The sequence below is a fragment of the Lactuca saligna genome, chromosome 1 (assembly GCF_052625555.1).
Source record: "Lactuca saligna cultivar CGN05327 chromosome 1, ASM5262555v1, whole genome shotgun sequence".
NCBI lineage: Eukaryota > Viridiplantae > Streptophyta > Magnoliopsida > Asterales > Asteraceae > Lactuca > Lactuca saligna.
This window is the reverse complement of record NC_136417.1, coordinates 19,364,368-19,385,765: the sequence shown is the minus strand read 5'-3', so window position 1 is coordinate 19,385,765 and position 21,398 is coordinate 19,364,368. Positions and strand designations below refer to the sequence as shown.

The 21,398-nt window shown below is 33.4% G+C and overlaps 2 protein-coding genes and 1 pseudogene across 2 annotated transcripts; all 3 read right to left on the bottom strand.

Moving 5' to 3' along the window:
- Positions 1 to 259: 259 nt before the first annotated feature.
- LOC145026343 (metal transporter Nramp3.2-like) lies at positions 260 to 2,988 on the bottom strand. Its single transcript, XM_078976833.1, has 4 exons — positions 2,231 to 2,988; positions 1,715 to 1,851; positions 986 to 1,638; positions 260 to 890 (listed from the first exon to the last, which is right to left on the bottom strand). Exons 1-4 carry the CDS (start codon positions 2,860 to 2,862, stop codon positions 666 to 668), a joined length of 1,647 nt encoding a protein of 548 aa, XP_078832959.1. The 5' UTR covers positions 2,863 to 2,988; the 3' UTR covers positions 260 to 665.
- Positions 2,989 to 6,731: 3,743 nt separating this feature from the next.
- Positions 6,732 to 7,133, bottom strand: LOC145003180 (cytochrome P450 81Q32 pseudogene; annotated as a pseudogene).
- A 3,899-nt stretch (positions 7,134 to 11,032) lies between these two features.
- Positions 11,033 to 14,925, bottom strand: LOC145026327 (cytochrome P450 81Q32-like). Its single transcript, XM_078976832.1, has 2 exons — positions 13,935 to 14,925; positions 11,033 to 11,738 (listed from the first exon to the last, which is right to left on the bottom strand). The coding sequence occupies exons 1-2, from the start codon at positions 14,811 to 14,813 to the stop codon at positions 11,118 to 11,120; spliced, it is 1,500 nt and encodes a 499-aa protein (XP_078832958.1). The 5' UTR covers positions 14,814 to 14,925; the 3' UTR covers positions 11,033 to 11,117.
- Between the last annotated feature and the right edge of the window lie 6,473 nt (positions 14,926 to 21,398).

Sequence of the window (21,398 nt, the reverse complement as noted above, 5' to 3'; positions counted from 1 at the left end):
TTTTTGGACCAAAACCATATAATTTTAACAACCACTTAGACATTTTTGCAATTTTCTTTTTATTTTATTTTAGCATGATTATTGTAGTTTAATTTATTACAGTTATTAAATAAAAGATCATTTGCATTTGTTATTTATCACGTATAAACATAAAGGTAAAACAAAATCCAATGTTATATAATAACTCAATAACATCTAGATCAACTTAAAATCATGTTAGACGTTATATAATCAACAAATCAAATCATGACACAACCCATGCAAATTTAAGGTGCTTTGAAACATATTCAACACAACAAAATATTCAAACCTACCAAAATGTTCATATCTACTTTGTGTTCTCTAAAAATTTACTTACACTACCAAAAAAAACCCCTACTTCCACAAGCTTTCCCCATTCTACACAAATCAAATACAAATATAACAAAGCTTTTCAAGACACTTACTTGGTCAATGGTTATTCTATAAACAGTCAACACTATCTTCTCATTTCTTGTTGTATAAACTTCAATCAATACCATCATGTTGTTAACATCCCATTGATGTGAAAGAAGATTGATACAGAAAAATGGATTAACATTTCTAAAAACTCCAATCTTCGATTTGGAAAAAGGTCAAATAGTCAATGGGGTTATATGGCACACAAGAAGATTAAGCCATGGTGTTTATTTTCCAATATATGCATACCCTTTATTGAGTAAGTGGCTAAACAATATAGAAGGTAGACAATCTCCATGATTTATGAGATATAATATAAATACCAAATACGCCCCCGTACATGTCATGGCCAAAAATCCAAACAAGAACCCGTTGACCTCAGCCACAAAAAAGTCAAGCAAAAGGTACCCATTGATCACCATCACTAAAGCAGCTACACTCCATGCAATTCTCTGATTCACATTCAATAAAAAATATATATCAATAATCCCATTTATGTGTTTAAGATATAAAATAAAAGTTAAAGAATCATCATAATTCATAATACCTCTAAAGTAGGTCCAATCTTGAAGACACCCATGACTTCCTCTTTAGTCACCAAGGTCAAAAGTGGAATAAGTGCAAAAGGGATCTGAATAGACTGAAGAACATTAAGCCATTCATTCAGCACATCAAGTGAAGCTTCTGATTTGTTGAAAACAAGAGCTACAATCATAGTTGGAACAATTGCACAGCTTCTAGTTATCAAAGCCCTCAACCATTTCTTCAACCGAAGGTTAAGAAATCCACCCATGATAAATTGACCAGCATAAGTACCTGTGATTGTACTACTTTGTCCAGCTGCTAATAACCCAATCCCCCAAATATACAAAACTGGCATAAACCCTCCTCCATATTTCTTTTCAAGATATTGTCCAGCATTCACAAGCCCTATACTATCAGCTTGTTTAGTTCCATAAAACCCTTTAGCAAATACAGTAGTTACAAATAGATTGATCATGAAAGAAACCAAAAGGGCAGCAGATGACTCGATTGTGTAGTAATTGATTGCTTCTTGTACTCTTCCTTTCTTCTTTGGGTCGATTTTTCTTGATTGGACTAAAGCAGAATGGAGGAATACGTTGTGAGGCATTATCACGCATCCTACTACTCCAACTGCTTGTCTGATTGTTCTTGAGCTGAGTTTTGGAACCAAAAGACCTGTGATTCATGGGGTGTAAAGATGAGTGATTTGATTATTATGGGTGGAATGTTAATTTGTTATAGATGTGTTAACCTATTAGAAGTTCTTTTCCACTAGGTTGTGCATCAGCAAACATCCATGCAAATGATAGTCCCATGGTTGAGATGAGAACTGCAAAAACAGCTTCCAAATTCCTCACTCCATAGTTCTCAAGAAGTAAAAACATGAAACTGTTGATGAAGGTGATTGAAAATAACAATAGTTAAAACAGGAATCAAGAAGGGGAATTGGTGGATTACAATGAACAGATTCGAAGAGGTGATTGATGGTGAGATTTACATCATATTCATTGTATTTTCTATGTTCAACTCATATTCTATTGGGGTTTCAGATGCATATTCTACAGGGTTCTTCTCAGAATCTTGGTTAATCATCAATTTTCCCTTGAAAACGCAATGGATATATATTCTAAAGCCGAATTATACGATCTAGCAGGAAAAGTAATAGTAAATCTCATAACTTTACAGCAATTCTAATATCTAGCAGTGTATCTCAATTTTCACATCGAAGAAACAGAGATGTGAGAGTGGGGTTAAGGAGAAAACTAACCAATCAGAAGCAGTGATGATGACTCCAACCCAAATCGGAAGAACCCCATTGCTAAGAATCTGTATAGCAATGGCACTGCCAATCACTTCTTGAATGTCAGCTCCAATTAACGCTATCTCGGCCATGAACCACAACAGCAATCCAGCCCACTTAGGATATTCCTCTCTACAAAGCTCCGCAAGGTGCTTCCCCGTAGCCACCCCAATCCGGGCGGACAACAGCTGGATCAGGAGACCCATACCCGTCGCCCACATCAACAACCACAACAGAGAGTAACCAGCAATGGCACCAGCCTGAAGATCCCCCTCTAGGTTTCCCGGATCTAGAAACGCGATGCTCATTAGAAACCCTGGCCCCGTAAATAACCATAGCTTCTTCCACGAGAACGGTGGCGTAGAGTTGCAATCAGCTGAATCAGAATATGAATCTAATCCGTCTATTATGATCTTTTCTTGAGACTCGTACGCAACGTCTTCGTCATCCGAGGTGCAATTGTTGTTAGGAGTGGTGTCGGTGGATAAGGGGAGGGGTGATTTGGAGATTAGTAGGAGGCGTTGATCTTCTTCTTCGCCTTCAGATTTTGACTCCGTATTGAGTTCCTCTAGAGGCGGCGGAGGAGAATCGTGGATCATCTTAAAGATTCGCCGCCGGCGGGAAGAGTTGACGACCGGAGCCTGAAAGATAAGACGTTTATTGTTATTTTTACAAGGAAAAGGAATATAGATTGATTTACGAATAGAGCTCGTTCATGTATGTGTGCGTGTGTGTATATCGTGAGAAACGATACTTCAAATAAATTTTATTTTATTTTATTTTATTTATAGAAGATTTAAACATAAATTATAAAAACTTGTAAACTTCAAAATTAAATTATGATACTGGTCGTATCCCATTTCAACTAGGAAATTATCCCGGTTTTACGTGGTTCTTTTTGGTAAGATCATATAGATTATTATTATTATTATTATTATTATTATTTCATTCTGAATGATTAATTGATAGATAAAAATATATTTTTACGTTTAAATATTTTTGATATAATCTATTGCTTTGATTCAGTTGGCCTCAAACTACTTCATTGCTCTTATAAAAACTTTGAGATGGAGTTGATATCATACAATACCTTATGAGTTTTATATAAGGTTATTGTAACTATAGCCCAACCCTCAATTTCATTCCATTGGTGATTATCTCTATTATTCTCTTTACTCTTTGTTCCAACACCGCCACTAATCCATCATCATCTGCCACTAGAGTCGTCCACCTGGTTTAGGAAAAAAGATTTCAGATCCAGTTTGGGATTTTAAGCTATCGAATCGGTTAAATTTATTATACTTTGTAAAGCTCTTTGAGGGTACATGGAAGATTGGCTCATTCGACTCGATTTCAAATGATTTCCAATATGATATATAGACCAACACTCCTACAAGTGTTCTCCAACAAAAACATAGTTTCCTTTGATTAATGGGTCTAAGCTCTGACGAAAACGATTAGATTTTATGCAATAATGCAATTGACGATGATGTGGTGATACGGGAAATCGAAATCAAAGATAGAGTTATTCAGGCTAGCAGAGTTGTGTTGAGAACCCCCATCGAAGAAGATAAATACACCACCACCACCTAGAAAAGGGTGAATCGCCGCTGCCGCCACCTCCTCCAAAATGAATTACTAGAAAACTTGACGCCTCTCATGTCGGACAGATCTGTACTACCTCCTACTCTTATGAACCTCGAAGGTGTGAAAGTTTCATCGTTACAGAGCAAAAGGGTTCGTCTGATTTGAAAGATTTAACTAATTTAAGATATTTGTTTCTTGAGCTTTGTTCTTTCGGCATTTTAAATGGTAAATTTGTGTTTACAAATTGAAAAAAGTATCGAGGGAAATGGATTTGATTTCCAACGGGGTTAATCAAATTGTAGGTTCGTAAATTACATGAAGAACAACCTGGGTGTTTGAAACATCCATTTTGTGCATAGAAAATTACCTAGAAGATTGAATTTCGAGGAGGAGAGAAAAGCGAAAAGACAAGCAAGTCGCAAATTTAAAGACTATTTTCTTTAACAAACTTGACCCATCCATTTGTGATTCAATATTTGTCTTTGATTTTAATGTGTTTGATGCTCCATTCAAAAACATATTTGTTTTTGAAAACAATTGTTGCTCTCTTGTTGTTGTCTTTTTCTAAATATTTCTAGGCAAAAGCAAGCAGCAATGGCGGCAAAATATGATGAATAATTGAAGATCTATGTAATGAGAAGCAAAAAATGGTTCGTTTGAGAGAGAGGTTGTTGCAGTTGACTAAATGGGCATAATAACTTTTTGCTTATGTGGCAACGATAAGTCGACTCACTACCGAGTCATTGTTGACTCACCTGTTTGGCTGACCGTTAACAAGGCAATATAACAATCAAAATAGGTAAAAGTACGGAATTAACCGATAAAATATAAGTTCGTAACCTTCAAAAAAAATCATAATGACCATTTAAAGTTTAAACTAATATACGAAACATTGTTGGATTATAGTGATAATAACCATTTTATATATGATTTAATTTAAAATCATTTTCAACTTTTATAAGTCAGCATATAAGATTAATATCATAAAATATTCTTTATTATTCGCAGATTGAAGAAAATACTAGAAATTTTGTTTTTAATTTCACATGTTATTATGTTAAGCACCTTAAAACCGGGTCCCCTAGGCCTTTACTTCTTAATAGGCTCCGGCATTGGCCTAATGGTCCAGACAATAAATACATTGACCATTATCAAACATTTGATATATATATATATATATATATATATATATATATATATATATATATATATATATATATATATATATATATATATATATATATATATATATATATGGGAGGGTTCAATTGAGAAAAAAAAAAGTTAAGAATGGGGGAATCATTCTCAGCCAATCATTTATTTTTGCCGCAAAATCGTCCAACGTACCTGCGGAAATGAGAAAGGAATGAACATGTGTTTTCCAACAAAAACATATTTCCTTAAACTATGCTAATCATTACCTTAATATATACAAAAACATAGTTTTTTTTTCGTTTTTTATAAATTTTTAGAAGATATTTTTATCAAAAAATGATTTTAAATATACCAAAATTCATGATTTTTTATTCTCTACAAATACACATCCATATTGATATAGTTTTAAGATAAAATAATTTTTTTTTTATATTTTCAGCTATCGTTATTCATAAGTGAATAAAAATGCATCATGTTTTATTACAGTACATTCATTATTCACTTATGAATAAAAAGTATGATTTTTTTTTTACAATTTAAGTATCATTCATATATGAATATAACATATAATAAACATAGTATATTCATATTTTAATATTGAACGATGCATTCACTTGTGAATATTAGATGATATATTCACTTATGAGTATTAAAGAATATTTTATATGTGAATATTACATAATATTACATGATATATCAAATGTGAATATTATATACTATATTCACTTGTGAATATTACATACTATATTCACTTGTGAATATTAGATGATATATTCACTTATGAATATTACACGGTATATTCAAATATGAATATTACAAGGTATATTCACGTGTGAATATATTCATTTATGAATATTCGAAGGTATTTTGACAAATATATATAATTTTTATATGTTATTCACATATGAATAACATACAGACTTGCATATTTGTTTTATGTTTTTAATAATCATATACTCATTTAGGTGAGAAAACATATTCATATGTGAATATAACGTGGTAATTTAGTTTATGCATTTCATCAAACAGTTGGAGTGCATACAAGTTAACTATTTTAAAAATCTTAAAAACATCGAGTTATCAATTCCAAATCATCATATATGTCCGATTTCGACTTCAGATGCGACATCCTATGTCTAATCGAAATCTCATTTTGATTTTGATTTCCAAAAATCCGATTGGGAACCTGTGAGTACTGATTCTGAATCCTTCAATGTTGACGGTGACTGCGAGTCCAGAACTCCGATTCCAATTTCATGAACAATGAAGAAATTCCGGTTTAGTTGAAGAAATTTGGATGATTATTGAAGGTTGGAGGAAAATTTATGATAATGAACGAACTGTTATCGATACGTATTTGAGATTGAAGGTTATTAACATATTTACAAGTTTGCCACCGTGTCTTTTTATGCTTAAATCAAATGAGTGGCTGAGAATGATTCCCCAATTCTCAACCTTTTTTATTTTCTCAATTGAACCCACCTTTAATAGACAATACTAATCTCTCCGAGGGAGAGCTTAAGTAAACTAGTTCCAGTAAATACACACATACACTTATGAGAACATGAACTATGATCACATAAATAGAGATCAATAAACGTATTGATCCTGACATAAAATTCACAAATATTTTGTAATTGTATAGAAAAACCACAATCATGAACTTGCTTAATAGATAATAGCCCACATGACAATCGAATCACACATGAAACAGTAGCTTCTCCATCTATAAACGTGGTTTACACTTGGCTACAAGTGGTTCGGCCTTAGGCATGTTGAGCCTAAAACCTTCGGTCATATCAATCATCTTTTCACTCACCCTTTCCCACTCAAAGCATTGAACAAGCAACCCCAAAGTTAACCCAATTAACCACATTGCGAGCCCTTCCCCAGGACAACTCCTCCTTCCTGACCCAAATGGCATAAACTTAAACCCGTCTCTTGTCCCCTCCAGCCCTTCAAACCTTTCAGGGTCGAATCTTTCCGGATCAGCCCATATATTCGAATTGTAATGTATGGTCCATTGATTGACAAGTAGCATTGTGCCACTTGGGATTTTATAGCCGCCGACAATACAATCTTCTGATGACTCGTGAGGGACGAGTAGTGGGCTATTATCGTATTTCATGACTACATTTATATTTCCAATCGAATGAATTATCGTATCATGGATTCTAGATAAGTCTACAAACGAGTGGAATCACAAGTGTTGTGATTTTTGAGTTTAATTAGCTTTAAGATCGAATTCATGGAATGAGATACAACTTCAATATGTACAATATTATGCTGGTTTTGCAGACATATCACCATAATATACATTAAGGTAAATGTTTATGTTGATAAATATACCTCTCATATACAATCATATCCTTTTGAAGAGAGGTGTTGACATCTAACCACAGTAAGCATAGCATAGACCATGTTTTAACGAAGTTACCCCTCTGAAATGCTCTTCATATACGTTATAGCCAAAGGAGGTTGCAGTCTTTGATAATTTCGCAACTTTAATTTCATTTAACTTTTTGGGGAAAATGACTCAGGAGGGTAACCAACTTTTGCGTTTGTTCTCATTTGGTCCCTTTCCTTTTTTTGTACTCAATATACCATCGAACTTGTTATTTGTGTTCACCATAACCCTTTGACTGGCTATTTCAGGTCAAAAGCCGGTCAAAAGGGTTATGGTGAACACAAACAACAAGTTCGATGGTATATTGAATACAAAAAAAAGGGACCAAATTAATACAAACGCAAAAGTTAATTACTCTCAAGAGTCATTTTCCCCATAATTTACAGCGTAAAGACCTGATGGTACTGAATACTACTGCAAATTATCTCTTAATCACTCAATATCCTAGTCAAGTTCTAGTGGCTTAAGTCTTGGTATCCATGATGCATATGAACTAAGAGAGTCAGGTCGGGAAAACCTAGTGAGATACATAGGGATTTCAATATCATGATATTGATATGATAATATTCCATAATTACTAGACCTGCAAACCAACCGTTACCATACAATAACCATTCCTACTGGTCGTCACAAATACTAGAATATCCATTTCTACAAATCCTCACAGACCGTAGTATGTGATTATCAGGGAGAAATTATCTCACCTGATGAATCGTTGAGATTAGCTACACCACTAAGGCTTCCTTGATCAGTACCACTAGGGCTTTCTTGGTCAGTGTAAGTCATATATATATATATATATATATATATATATATATATATATATATATATATATATAGATAGGTTCAGATGTTTTTGACAACTATTGTGTGACTGTGTGCACCAATAAGAATTCAGGAAATAATTAATTATTAAATAAATCATTTAAGGGTATTATAGTAATCTTGACATATTTAAATATGGTAGATAATTAATATGTTCTTTATTATTCCTTTAAATATGGGATGTAGTCGAAATCTGTTGAAAAAAACCCTAGCCAATCACGTATACATCGATTTATCCTCCCTCTCGTTTTCTTAGCATTGGTCCCTGCTATTCAGTGGGGTTTCGGAGGTTTTGGGCTACTGTAGAAGGGAAGATGTGCTAGAGGTTTGATCAGAGGGCATCAGAGGGCAGGAGGGGTTCCGATGGGGCAAAGAAATCAACGATGAAGTCGAATATTCATAGGCCTTGATCGATGGGAACAGAAGAGAAAGAAAGCGAGGGGAGGAGGTATCGATCTCCGATGAGTGATTAGACCGAAGAACAAAAGGAGAAGCAACGGGGTGGGGCTGTTGCTCCGATCGAAGCAGGTCAGGAGGTGGAGAGGATGTGGTGGTGGTCGCCGATTCTTCTTCTCCGGTGAAATCTAGGTATTTTTTTTATTCATGTCTTCCGATTGATCACAAAATAAACTTGTTGAATTTTATCAAAATTTATACTTTGAAGATTACATCCTATTAGAATAAGTTACAATTTTTTTAATGTTTGCTATATTCTATCAGAATTACAACCCATAATGCCAATTTAAAATATTATATGCATTCTGCCAAAATTTAAAATGGCATATATATATATATATATATATATATATATATATATATATATATATATATATATATATATATATATATATTCTGTCAGAATAATGGTAGTGCAGTAATGGTAATTGCACTTTAGAGTAAATGATTCTTTTAGAATTTGTGTTTGCCTTTTTTGTAATAGATTTGCTATGATATTTTTCCACAGAATGAACATGTTCAGTAAAGTCATTCTTAAAGAATACGATATTTTTTTTAACCATTCTTAGTTTTTGTTGCATTTTTTATAGGAATTGATTGAAGAATGGTTTGAAGACATGATAGGAAATGTTTGAAGAATGAATCAAAGATTGATCATACTCACATTTTAAGAATCTTGTTATGTTTTAAACAATTACACTTGTCATTCTTTCAGAATTTTGTTGTTATTCAAGAATGTTCTTTGTATCACAATCATACAATGTAATTATTTGATATATTATTAGTGCAAGAAGACATGTATTCTTTATAAAATGTTAGTGTTGATAATATGTAATATAATTCTTTAAGCATGTTAATATATATATAAATATTGAATATAATCATATTCTACAAGAATAAAATAAAAAATATATTTACTAGTTTATGGTTGATTTTCATGTCATTCTAACAGAATGAAATCGGATATTATTAAAAATTATATTCGAATTAAATTTAAAAAATTCATATTTTTAAAAATAAGGGTATTAATTATCCCTTAAAATTTGGAAATTTCCTTTTTTAATATAGGTTAATTGACCAAAATACCCTTATGGTGAAATTTATGTTATTATATGGTACATGTTACCCTATTTTAATATCATAGACCCTCAGATCAAGATCATTGATTCTATTTCATCCGTTGATCCAGATTTGTGCATATGGGCACACAATAGATGTCAAGAACATTTGAACCTAGCCCTATATATATATATATATATATATATATATATATATATATATATATATATATATATATATATATATATATATATATATATATATATATATATAGAGAGAGAGAGAGAGAGAGAGAGAGAGAGAGAGAATATGTCCTTTTTATTTTATAATATTAATTAATATAAACAAGTAAAAAATTAAAAATGATAAAATTATCTTTTTATCCAAATAGGACTATAGTTGTAATTTCTCCTATCAACACTATCAACATTCATGGTTTCTATCAACTTGATAAATTTTGGTTTAAACCCGACAAAATGGACCAAACTAAGGGCTAGTTGGCTATTTCTATAATTTATTCTTTTTAATATGTTTTAAATATATAAAATATGTCTGGTTTCTATTTATTTTATATTCAAATTATGTTGAATCCGTAAGATATATGCATGAGCGAACCTATAAAGTGTCTTTAGGGATTTTGTGCAGCTATTCGATATATTTTTTTTTTATTAGTGTAAAAAATATTAATTTGATTAGTGTGCACCAACAACATTATATATATATATATATATATATATATATATATATATATATATATATATATATATATATATATAAACTCTAAAAATACGATTACAGTTAAAAAAACATAATTTTAAACCTAAAATCATAACTAAAATATCATTCAAATTACGATTAAAACCACATAACAATCCTAATTAACCCAAATATTTCTTCCTAATTTGTTCCTTCATCGCTTGTAGTACCGCTAGATCAGCAGGTGTCAAACTCTCCTCGTTTGTCTGAAAAATTGACAACTGATATATCATTATTTCCCTCTCTTTTTGCTCCTGTTTCCCGTCACGACGTTGTCTTTGTGTGCCACATCACCCGGTTGCTTCTCGTTATTGGCTCATACCGCATGCTCTTATAGATAGAAGTGTGTTGGGGGTGATGCACGACGTGTTATAAGTTCGAAACATACTCCTTACATTTCTTTCACTTTATTTTCGCAGACATAACGACGCTCAAACTTTTTATTACGTGCATAAAAATAAAGCAATATAGTTGGATAATCAAATGATTCATTAATATAGATGCTGTAAACAAACAAAACTTAATTTACAAATCGACCAATGATGTATTCATTATTTCGATTACAATTTATCATACAAAATATCTATAATTTCAAACCAAAAACACATTTCACAATTGAGAAAGTAAATTCTTCATCTCAAGCCGTGGTTTGCACTTAGCTACAAGAGGTTCAGCCTTAGGCATGGTAAGCCCAAGACCTTCACTCATATCAACCATCTTTTCACTCATTCTCTCCCACTCAAAACACTGAATCAATAACCCTAAAGTCGACCCCATGACCCGTATAGCCAACCCTTCCCCAGGACAACTCCGCCTTCCCGACCCAAATGGCATCAACTTGAACCCGTCTCGTGTCCCTTCCACCCCTTCAAATCTTTCCGGGTCGAATCTTTCCGGGTCGGCCCATATATTCGGGTCATGATGTATGCCCCATTGATTGACAAGTAACATTGTGCCACGTGGGATTTTATAGCCCCCAACAATACATTCTTCTGATGACTCGTGTGGGACTAGTAGCGGGCCCGCTGGGTACAATCGTTGGGTCTCGTTTATGATACAACGGAGGTAAGGGAGGTTGATCACGTCTGATTCATCAATAAGTCTGTCTGTACCAATGACTGTATGGATCTCGTTTTGTGCTTTTTTTAGGACTTGTGGGTTGTTTAGTAGAAGTGACATTGCCCATTCCATTGTTCCTGCTGACGTGTCAGTTCCGGCTGATAGTAGGACCTAATCACCAAAATCATATAATTGAATTGTTTGTCATATGTTTGGTTTGGTTTGTCATATGTTTGGTTTGGTTCGTGGTTGATGGATCTCAACATTTATAGGATGGGTGGAAGTATTTAATTTTTTTTTTACTATATTCAAATTCAAAATTCAAAATAAATAATTAAACGACGATAAAAGTTATTCAATTATTTTTAATCTTTTTTTATTGCTAACCAAACACCTGAATTAACTCCCCGGGAATATGACTTATCAAGGTAATTAACTTTTCGGTATGTTTACATCTGGGTAACTATCTTTTTTTTGTACATATGTAGGTAACAAACTTTTTGGAAGTGTTCACATATGACCATTATGACCTGCTATAGCAGGTTAAATCCTAGATGTGAACACTTTCAACAAGTTTGTTACCTAGATGTGTACAAAAAAAAATAGTTACCCAAATATGAACAAAACGAAAAGTAAAATTAAATTACATGAATGGTCCCTGTGGTTTGGGGAATTTGTGGTTTTGGTCGCTAACTTATTTTTTTTAACTTAAATTGTCCCTACTGTTTATTTTTGTTGCGCGTTTGGTCACCGTCTTACCTAAAAATACTATTGTGCCCTCATTAATTTATTTTTTTAATTAATATTCTTATCTATGTATTTATTTTTTACATATTCAAAAAAATTAATAGACCACACATATTTGTATCTCCTCCCCATCTTCTATTTCTTTTCCATCTTTAGTAACATCGATGTCTTCACCATCCTTTTTTTTTGTACTTCAACTCTGGTGAACCAACACCATAACCTACTGTCTCTTCATCTTTAGTGGGTTGTGGTGCTGATTCGACGGAGTTGAAAGACCGAAAAAAGAAGTGATGATGAAGACGTCGATATCACTAAAGATGAAAAATAAATAGAAGTTGAGAAGGATGAAAGATGGGATGGTGATGAGATACAGATATGTGAGGTCTACTAATTTTTCTTAAACATATAAAGCATAAGTACATAAACAAGAAAATTAATTAAAAAAATACCAAGGCAACAATAGTTTTTTTAGGTAAGACAGAGACCAAGTTCGTAACAAAATTAAATAGTAGGGACCATCCGAGTTAAAAAATTAAATTAATTAAAAAATAAATAGTAGGGATCATCCGAGGAGATACAAATATGTGTGGTTTATTTTTTTTTTAAATATGTAAAAAATAAATACATAGATAAGAAAATTAATTAAAAAAATTAATTAATAAGGGCACAAAAGTATTTTTAGGTAAGACGGTGATCAAACACGCAACAAAAATAAACAGTAGGGACCATTTAAGTTAAAAAAAATAAGTTAGCGATCAAAACCACAAATTCCCCCAAACCACAGGGACCATTTATGTAATTTAATTTTTACTTTTTGTTTGCACATCTAGGTAACAAACTTGTTGAAAGCGTTCACATCTAGGATTTAACCTGCTATAGCAGGTCATAATGGTCATATGTGAACACTTCCAAAAAATTTGTTACCTACATATGTAAAAAAAAAAAAAAGATAGTTACCCAGATGTGAACATACCGAAAAGTTAATTACCTTGATAAGTCGTATTCCCTTAACTCCCCTGCTGTTTTTCATTTAATAACTATGAATCATATCAAGAATATTTTGTGATGGAATCAATCTTGGGTTATATTTTAAATTTTTAATCAACCAAAAAGTCTGTATCTAATTATTCTTATGAGAGGAAACTAATGCAAGATATAAAGACTTTTGAGTACTCGTGTAGGAAGGAGTCAAAAATAAGTTGGCTCAATGTTAACAAGAAAGATTAATTTTCTATGTGTCCACTTCCACACACACAAGGAAAAATCATAAGTCAAAAGTTTGACTATCCATGTATACGACTTTAATTTAGCCATACGTCAAGGTCTCAACCACTACGAGCTTTCCCTTTTTCATTTGGCGAAAAGCTAAAATTAAGATTTCTTGAAGATTATCCTTTCTAATTAAGATTCGATTGTATTCAAACCCCAAAAGGAAAGATTGTTTTTTAGTAACACTTTGAAACATTTATTGCGTTTAACATTTCACTATAAAAGTTAACTGTGACATAACTGTTAATATGTTCTTTTGTGTTTTATGGCTATGTTGTGAATGTTATAAAATGGGTTTGAGATAATAAATTAAAACTAAAAATTGGAGCAAAAACAGGAGGAGGATCATACCAGAACGAAGCTTCTGATCATTTCATCAGTGTAGTATTGGGGATCTGATTCTTGTAGAGATAATAGAACTTCAATCATCGTCTTCTTCTTGTTTTCTCCTTTGGGTTTTCTAATGTGTTCGATCAAGCCTTGAAAGAACACATCCCTCTTTTCCTTCAACGCATTTAATTTATTCTGCAATCCCTTCACTCCGAACCAACTCAAAAAGGGCAAGTAATCGCCAACATTAGCAGCGCCGGAGAGCAAAAAGGTCTCGCTCAGTATCGCCCTGAACCGTTTCCCTTCTTCCTCCACCTCCGGTATATCGCCGCCGAAATACCTCTTCCCGGAGATCATCCTCATCATCACGTTCAACGTCAGCTCATAGAAAACCGACTTCAGATCCACTGCGGAAGAATGAGAAAGCAGTTTACGGATCAGGAACCTGCCTTCATCTACGCGTACGTCGTGGAACTCGTTGAGGCGATGAATAGATAGGATCTCGATTGAAGCGATGCGGCGGAGGTTGCGCCAGTTCTCGCCATAGGGCGACCAAACGAGACTGGTGTAGTTGTTGCCGATGATCTTACCGAATAGCATGTGAGGGCGATTGGCGAAGACGATATCGTTCTTGGTGAAGCATTCTTCGGCGGCAGACGGAGAGGAAACCAAGAGGACACGGCGGGATCCGAGGCGGAGGAGGAGGATGGGGCCATACTTGGCGGAGAGTTTGGCAAAGGTTCTGTACAATGGTGGTTTCAAAAGATATAGGTGGCCGATAATGGGGAGGGTTGGGAAGACGGTTGGTGGGAGATTGGAGAATTTGCGACGGAAGTGGGATGTGAAAAGGTAGGAGGCCAGAAGCAGTAGCAAAGAGAAGTATAGATAAGGAATCTCCATTGTTGGAGATCTTGCTGTATGATTTAAATTTTAATGGCGGATTTTTGTTTTTGTTTTATAAAGCGCATTGAATGTGAAAGGAAGAAATGAGAGTTGATTTTTCTTTGGAAAAAATGAATGATGTCTACAGTCACGCTACGTTATCTAGAAATCTAGAAGGAAGAAAACAAGGGAGACTTGGACTTGTTCTTAAAAGTCTATGCATTTTGAATTGTTTGGGGAAAAGTATTTAAACTATTTATTTTTGGGGAAATCGACTAAAATAACCATATGTTAACAAAATAAACGTTAAATAACCTTATTTTGTTTATTGTTAGCAAAGTAATCATTGCTTCATAGGGCTGGCTATGAGTATATTAGTATATACAGTGTACCATCGTACAAAACCAGTGTTGTATATAGGACTTTTTTTTTTTTTTTTTTTTTTGATACTTTAGTATTTAGCGACTACTAGTAACAAATTACTTATGTAAAAAAATATTTAGGACCTCATTTTTACTTTTTGTATAAGGTTTTTAAAATCAACACACCCTAAATGGTAATCACCTACTTTGGAATGAAGCATACAAAAGTAGAAAAAAAAATGGTTAAGCCATTTGGTCTTATATATGGGACCTGGTCTTATATATGGGACCCATGGAATGTCATTCTGGAAAATCTAAAAAGAAAAAAAAAAAAAAAAAATGAAAACACACCTTGAAAAGTATCTCTTTTTCAACCATAGATTTTACAAATGAGATTGGTTTTCCATATGGGTCCTACTAATTGGATTCCAGATTTTCTTAGAGGACCTTTCATTAATGACTTTTTAACCATAAAATTCCGTACATTTATAATATCAATAACTTTTATGATTACTAAAAGTTAATTTTTTTTGAAACTCGTACTTGTCATTTAATTCCTATAAACTTTTTATTTATTATATATTTTACTTTTTTATAATCAAATAATAATACAAACATATCAACGGTTCTATATATTTTAATATTTATATAAACCAAAAAATAAAAATAAAATGATATTAAATATTTAAATGAAAACTAAGTATTATTATTATATCGTATTTGAAGTCACTTATTATTATGCTTACATATAAAAATGATTTTAATAAATTGCATTAAAAAACCAAAAATAAATTAAATTTTTTTGTTTACAATATTTTATTTTATATATTTGAAAAAAAAATATATGGTTATTTTAATACTTTTTTATAAAAATAATATTTTTTTTCTATAAACAAATCTTTATATTGAGTTATTTTATTATGTAATGATTAGTTTTATTTAAAGTAGAATCTAAAATAATTATGAAGGTCTAATATTATGCAATGATAATTAATAAAAAAAATAATTATTTGGTAATGATTAGCTTATTTAAAAAAAAAGTTAAAGTAATTATTAAAGTAATTATTAAGGGTTCTTTAAGAAAGTAAAAAGGGTCCAAATAGCTGAACCCTTTACATATTACGCTACTTAGTTTATATGTATATTAAGTTAAAACTCGTAATTAACACATAAATAAATTATTTATAATTTTAAATTGTAATGATTAATAATATATTTGTAAATTTTTGCTAATATATAAAGATAGATGTTTTGTCTATAAATTTATAATTAGCTAAAAGTAATATATACACTGGTATGAATATTTATTTTCTTTATGCATAGAAGTTTGATAAAATCATGTTTTTGTACCATGCAATAAAATTTTGAATTAATAGAAACTTGATCCATTATTGGTCATTTTTGCATATTAGGTCCTACTTTTACATGAAATTTTATGATAAATAGCAATTAACTCCGTATACTTAATCTATAGCAGCAACCAATTTTATAGAACGTCATGTGTCATGTGTGTATCAGTAGAAAGGGTGACTTAGATATTTCATGTGACATCACAAAACATAATATCTTTAATTTTTTAGGAAACACTCGTCCTCTCCACATACAATCTAATGTAATTTTACATATTCAATAGAATCATAAATTTTAAACCAACCACAATCCATACACAAACACATGCTGGGCCGGTCGCGAGATTTCGGAGACCCTGTGCAACTTAACCAAAAATATGCTCTAGAATTTGAAATATATAAAAATTTAAGCAAAACAATTATACTATTTCATATTCTATTACAAAAATACATAAATTACAATTTGATTCAAAATATTACATACTTTTTTTCTTCTACTTGAAACAACCATCCTTCCGATATTACTTAATTTTTCGATAATATCATTCTAATATTTAAGCAAGTTAACATTTATGCAGTCTACAAATCTTTAACAAAAAATCAGAAATGAATCATAAAGAAAAAATGGGCAATTTGATTGCTATATTACACAATCTCTAGAGTGAAAGTCTCATTTGCTTCTAATAAAAAAATAGAAATCAGAAATTTATCTTCTAATTTTCAACACTTCAAACAACTTAGCATCAAAAACTTCGAACCCTTGAAATTGAACTGATAGATATTGCTTCTGAATTGAAGAAAACAGCAACATAAATTCAGTAAAAAAAATATGGATTTATAGATTTTGCTTCTAGAAGTCTGACTTCCTTTAGTTTCAAATTCTGATTTCTTCTTTTGAAACAAATATAAACTCAAGAAAAAGAACAATAAATTCAAGAAAAAATATGAATTCAAGAAAAAAAAAACATAATGTGACATCCCCAAAATCTCGGCCAGAAAAGACCGATTTTCATTTATGCTTTTAAATATTTTCAGAGTAAATCCTTTTGATTTGAAAGAGTTGCGGAATTTGTTCCCAAAAACAAAACATGATAAAACGATGTTTACCAAAGCATTTCATAAAAGAAATGTATTTTCATTATAATCAACACTTGGGGTGTCATGTTCCGATACAGACCAATAAGCATAAACGAATACATTACAAGTCATATAACAAATATAAACATATGCAGACTTGCAAACAAAACAACTTGATGGTTCATCCATCTTACGCCCTTGCGCCACTTCCTGTAATACAAATAAAACTGAGTGGGTCAGGCTTGGGAGTCTGGTGAGCATATAGGGTTTTCAACCCACAATAAATAATTAAATTAATTATTATCAACCAACAATAACCTAGTTACCCATTCCCGTTATTCTCACTTTATGTCCCTAAAATAACTAACACAAGAGACCTAATCTAAGAATATTTTCATCGGGGTGACAACACATGCTGCGGGGTTTCCTCAGCAATATAAGTCAAATAAGGCAACCATGAGGGGGATGGAATACAACGAATGAACACCCAAGTTCATTAACACCTACAGGTTATGAGCATGCTAGTGTTCCACTGGACTGTCTAGAAAAGTCTGTGGTCGTCATCTAAATTCCGCTAGATGACTGGATCAAAACAACAACGAGGTCTCTCATCTGTTTATTACACACCAACTATCTACCCATGTTCTACCCAACATATTAGTAGATAAAAACATACATTTTTATACATATTTTCAAAACCTGTATAGCATGCTTGATCAATACATTTTCCATATAACAGATGAGGCACACACACATAACACGTATTTCATATAGAAATAATCATATCTGTAAGATAGAAGAAAGTGAATATACATTCACACACATAACAACAAAATATACACATAACACGTATCTCGTATAAAATACTTCATAGTTATACGTTATGAGAAAGTAACAACGCATTCACACGTATAAACAACAATAAACTTAATACCCTCGAACCATACTTGTATTATTATTGCGTTTATGAAAGGTAGTATACACTCACTTGATCAGAAGATGATCGGACAGCACTACGACTTGCAGAAGTAGTAATCCTCCGCAGATCTGGAAGATCTCTACGAAAATCGAACTTCTCACGGGCAGAGCTTCGGCTCGGAAACCGCACTTCTCGGGATCTTCTGGATCTCGGGACTCGCTTCGGGACTCGGGAATATTACCGGGGCTTCGGGATGGCTTTGGGGGTAAAAACGCAGAGCTTCGGCACAAAAACGAAATGAAATTAGCAAATAAACCCAGACCCCTCGTATCCTATTTATAGGAGGCTGGAAGCCTCTCGTACGCGGGGCGTACATGCGTACGCGGGGCGTACGTGCCTCAGAAACGTAAGCGCATGCGTCATCCGAAGTGTCGACACTCTTCGGAGTACGCGGGGCGTACTCACTTACGCGGCGCGTAAGTCGGATCAGACCTGTGACTCGCCTTCGGATAATGCTTCCGAATTTTGATTTAAAAATAAATACAAATTAATTAATAAACTTCGGAAATTCATATCTTCTTCATACGAACTCCGTTTTCGACGTTCTTTATATCCACGGAAAGGTGAGACTACGCTCTACAACTTTCATTTAGACTCCGTCGGATAATTTTGACTTTATTCTTAATAGGCCAGGACAGAAAATTTCGTTATAAATTCATAACTTCTTCGTCCGACGTCCGTTCTCGCCTAACTTTTTATCGCTTTGATACTAACAACGAGATCTTCGATTCTCGTTTAGATCACTAAGGCTAAATATCGCTTTAACGTAAATTTCACTTTTTACGTTATTCAGTGTTGCCGGTTCTGTCGCGAAACTTCGACAGGTCATAACTTCCTCGTTATAACTCGGATTTCGGCATTCTTTATATCTTCGGAAACCTTGTTTCAACTACTACAACATTATCTAAAGATATCAAGTTTATTTTACACTTAAATTTTGACGCTTATTTTTATTCTTAATTAATCAAACCACATAATTAAGCAATTAAGCACAAATCACATAATACTCAAATAATACAATCTTATTATTTCAAAACGGGTTACAAAGGTTAACCTAGACCATTACATTGCTAAAAATGGCAAGCCCAGAAACACAGACGTTACAATTCTCTCCACCTTAGAATGATTCCATCCCCGGAATCACTCATCAACAAACAAATGCGGATAGCGACTCAACATGTCACTCTCCGTCTCCCAGGTGAGATTCGGCCCATTCGTGTGTTTCCATCGGACAAGAACTAACTCGACCATCTTGCGTCGCAACTTCTTAGTCTGTCGTTCAACGATTGCCTCTGGTTCTTCAATCAACCTTTTGTTCTCATCAATTCTCAACTCCGAAAGTGGAATCATGTCGGGAACTTCCCCCGTGAACTTCCGTAAATAACACACATGAAAAGTGTTATGAATTCCATTCAGTTCTTCTGGTAGTTCGAGCTTGTAAGCTTGGTTCCCAATCCTCTGAAGAACTTTAAACGGTCCAATAAACCTTGGACTCAACTTTCCCCTTTTACCAAATCTTATAAGTCCCTTCCACGGCGAGACTTTAAGCAAAACCGAATCCCCAACTTCAAAAGTCATCGGTCTTCGCTTTTTGTCAGCATAACTCTTTTGACGATCTTGAGCTGCTAACATTCTTTCCCTAATTATTTTCAACTTTTCAGCAGTCTGATGAACCATCTCCGGTCCCATAAACTGCTTTTCCCCAGCCTCAAGCCAACAAGACGGCGTACGACACTTTTGTCCATACAAAGCTTGGTAAGGTGCCATCTTAATGCTCGAGTGAAAACTATTGTTATAGGAAAATTCTACCAACGGAAATGTTCATCCCAATTACCTAGGAATTCCAAGGTACATGCTCTCAGCATATTTTCAAGTGTTTGTATCGTTCTTTCACTCTGACCATCAGTCTGCGGATGGTAAGTTGTACTTAAACATAACTTGGTACCCATTTCCTCTTGTAGACATTTCCAAAACCTTGAGGTGAAACGACTATCACGATCCGACACAATTGTTAGCGGAACACCGTGAAGTCTCACAATTTCCTTCACATAAGAATTCACAAGCTTTTCCATAGACCATTTCTCCCTGGCTGCTATGAAATGCGCACTCTTAGTGAATCGATCAACGACCACCCAAATCATGTCGTGACCATTCTTTGTTTTGGGTAGTTTAGTGACAAAATCCATAGCAATGTCTTCCCACTTACCCATAGGCACAGGTAAAGGTTCTAAACTCCCATACGGTTTCTGATGTTGTGTCTTGACTCTCGCACAAGTCACACACTCGGCCACATACTTTGCAACATCAAGCTTCATCGTCGACCACCAGTAGAAGGGTTTCAGGTCCCTATACATTTTAGTGCTACCGGGATGAATCAAATACATGGTCTTGTGAGCTTCTTCCATCAGAAGATCTCTAATTCCTCCTGACTTAGGTACCCAAATACGATCTTGGAATACTTTAAGTCCATGACCGTTTGTACCAAACACCAACGTTTTACCCAAACGTTCCTCCTTTCGGTCATTTTTCTCAGAAGCTTCCTCTTGAGATTTCTTTATACTTTCCACAATGGTCGAGACAACTTCAATTCTCAACGCTCTTGGCCTTTTCCTTTCAAGATTGACTTTCCGACTGAGAGCATCAGCAACAACATTAGCCTTACCGGGGTGGTAAAGTATCTCACAGTCGTAGTCCTTGAGTAATTCCAGCCAGCGTCGTTGCCTCATATTCAATTCCTTTTGATTAAAGAGATATTGGAGACTCTTATGATCAGTGAAAAGTTTGCACTTTGTGCCATAGAGGTAATGCCTCCATATTTTCAGAGTGAAAACTACCG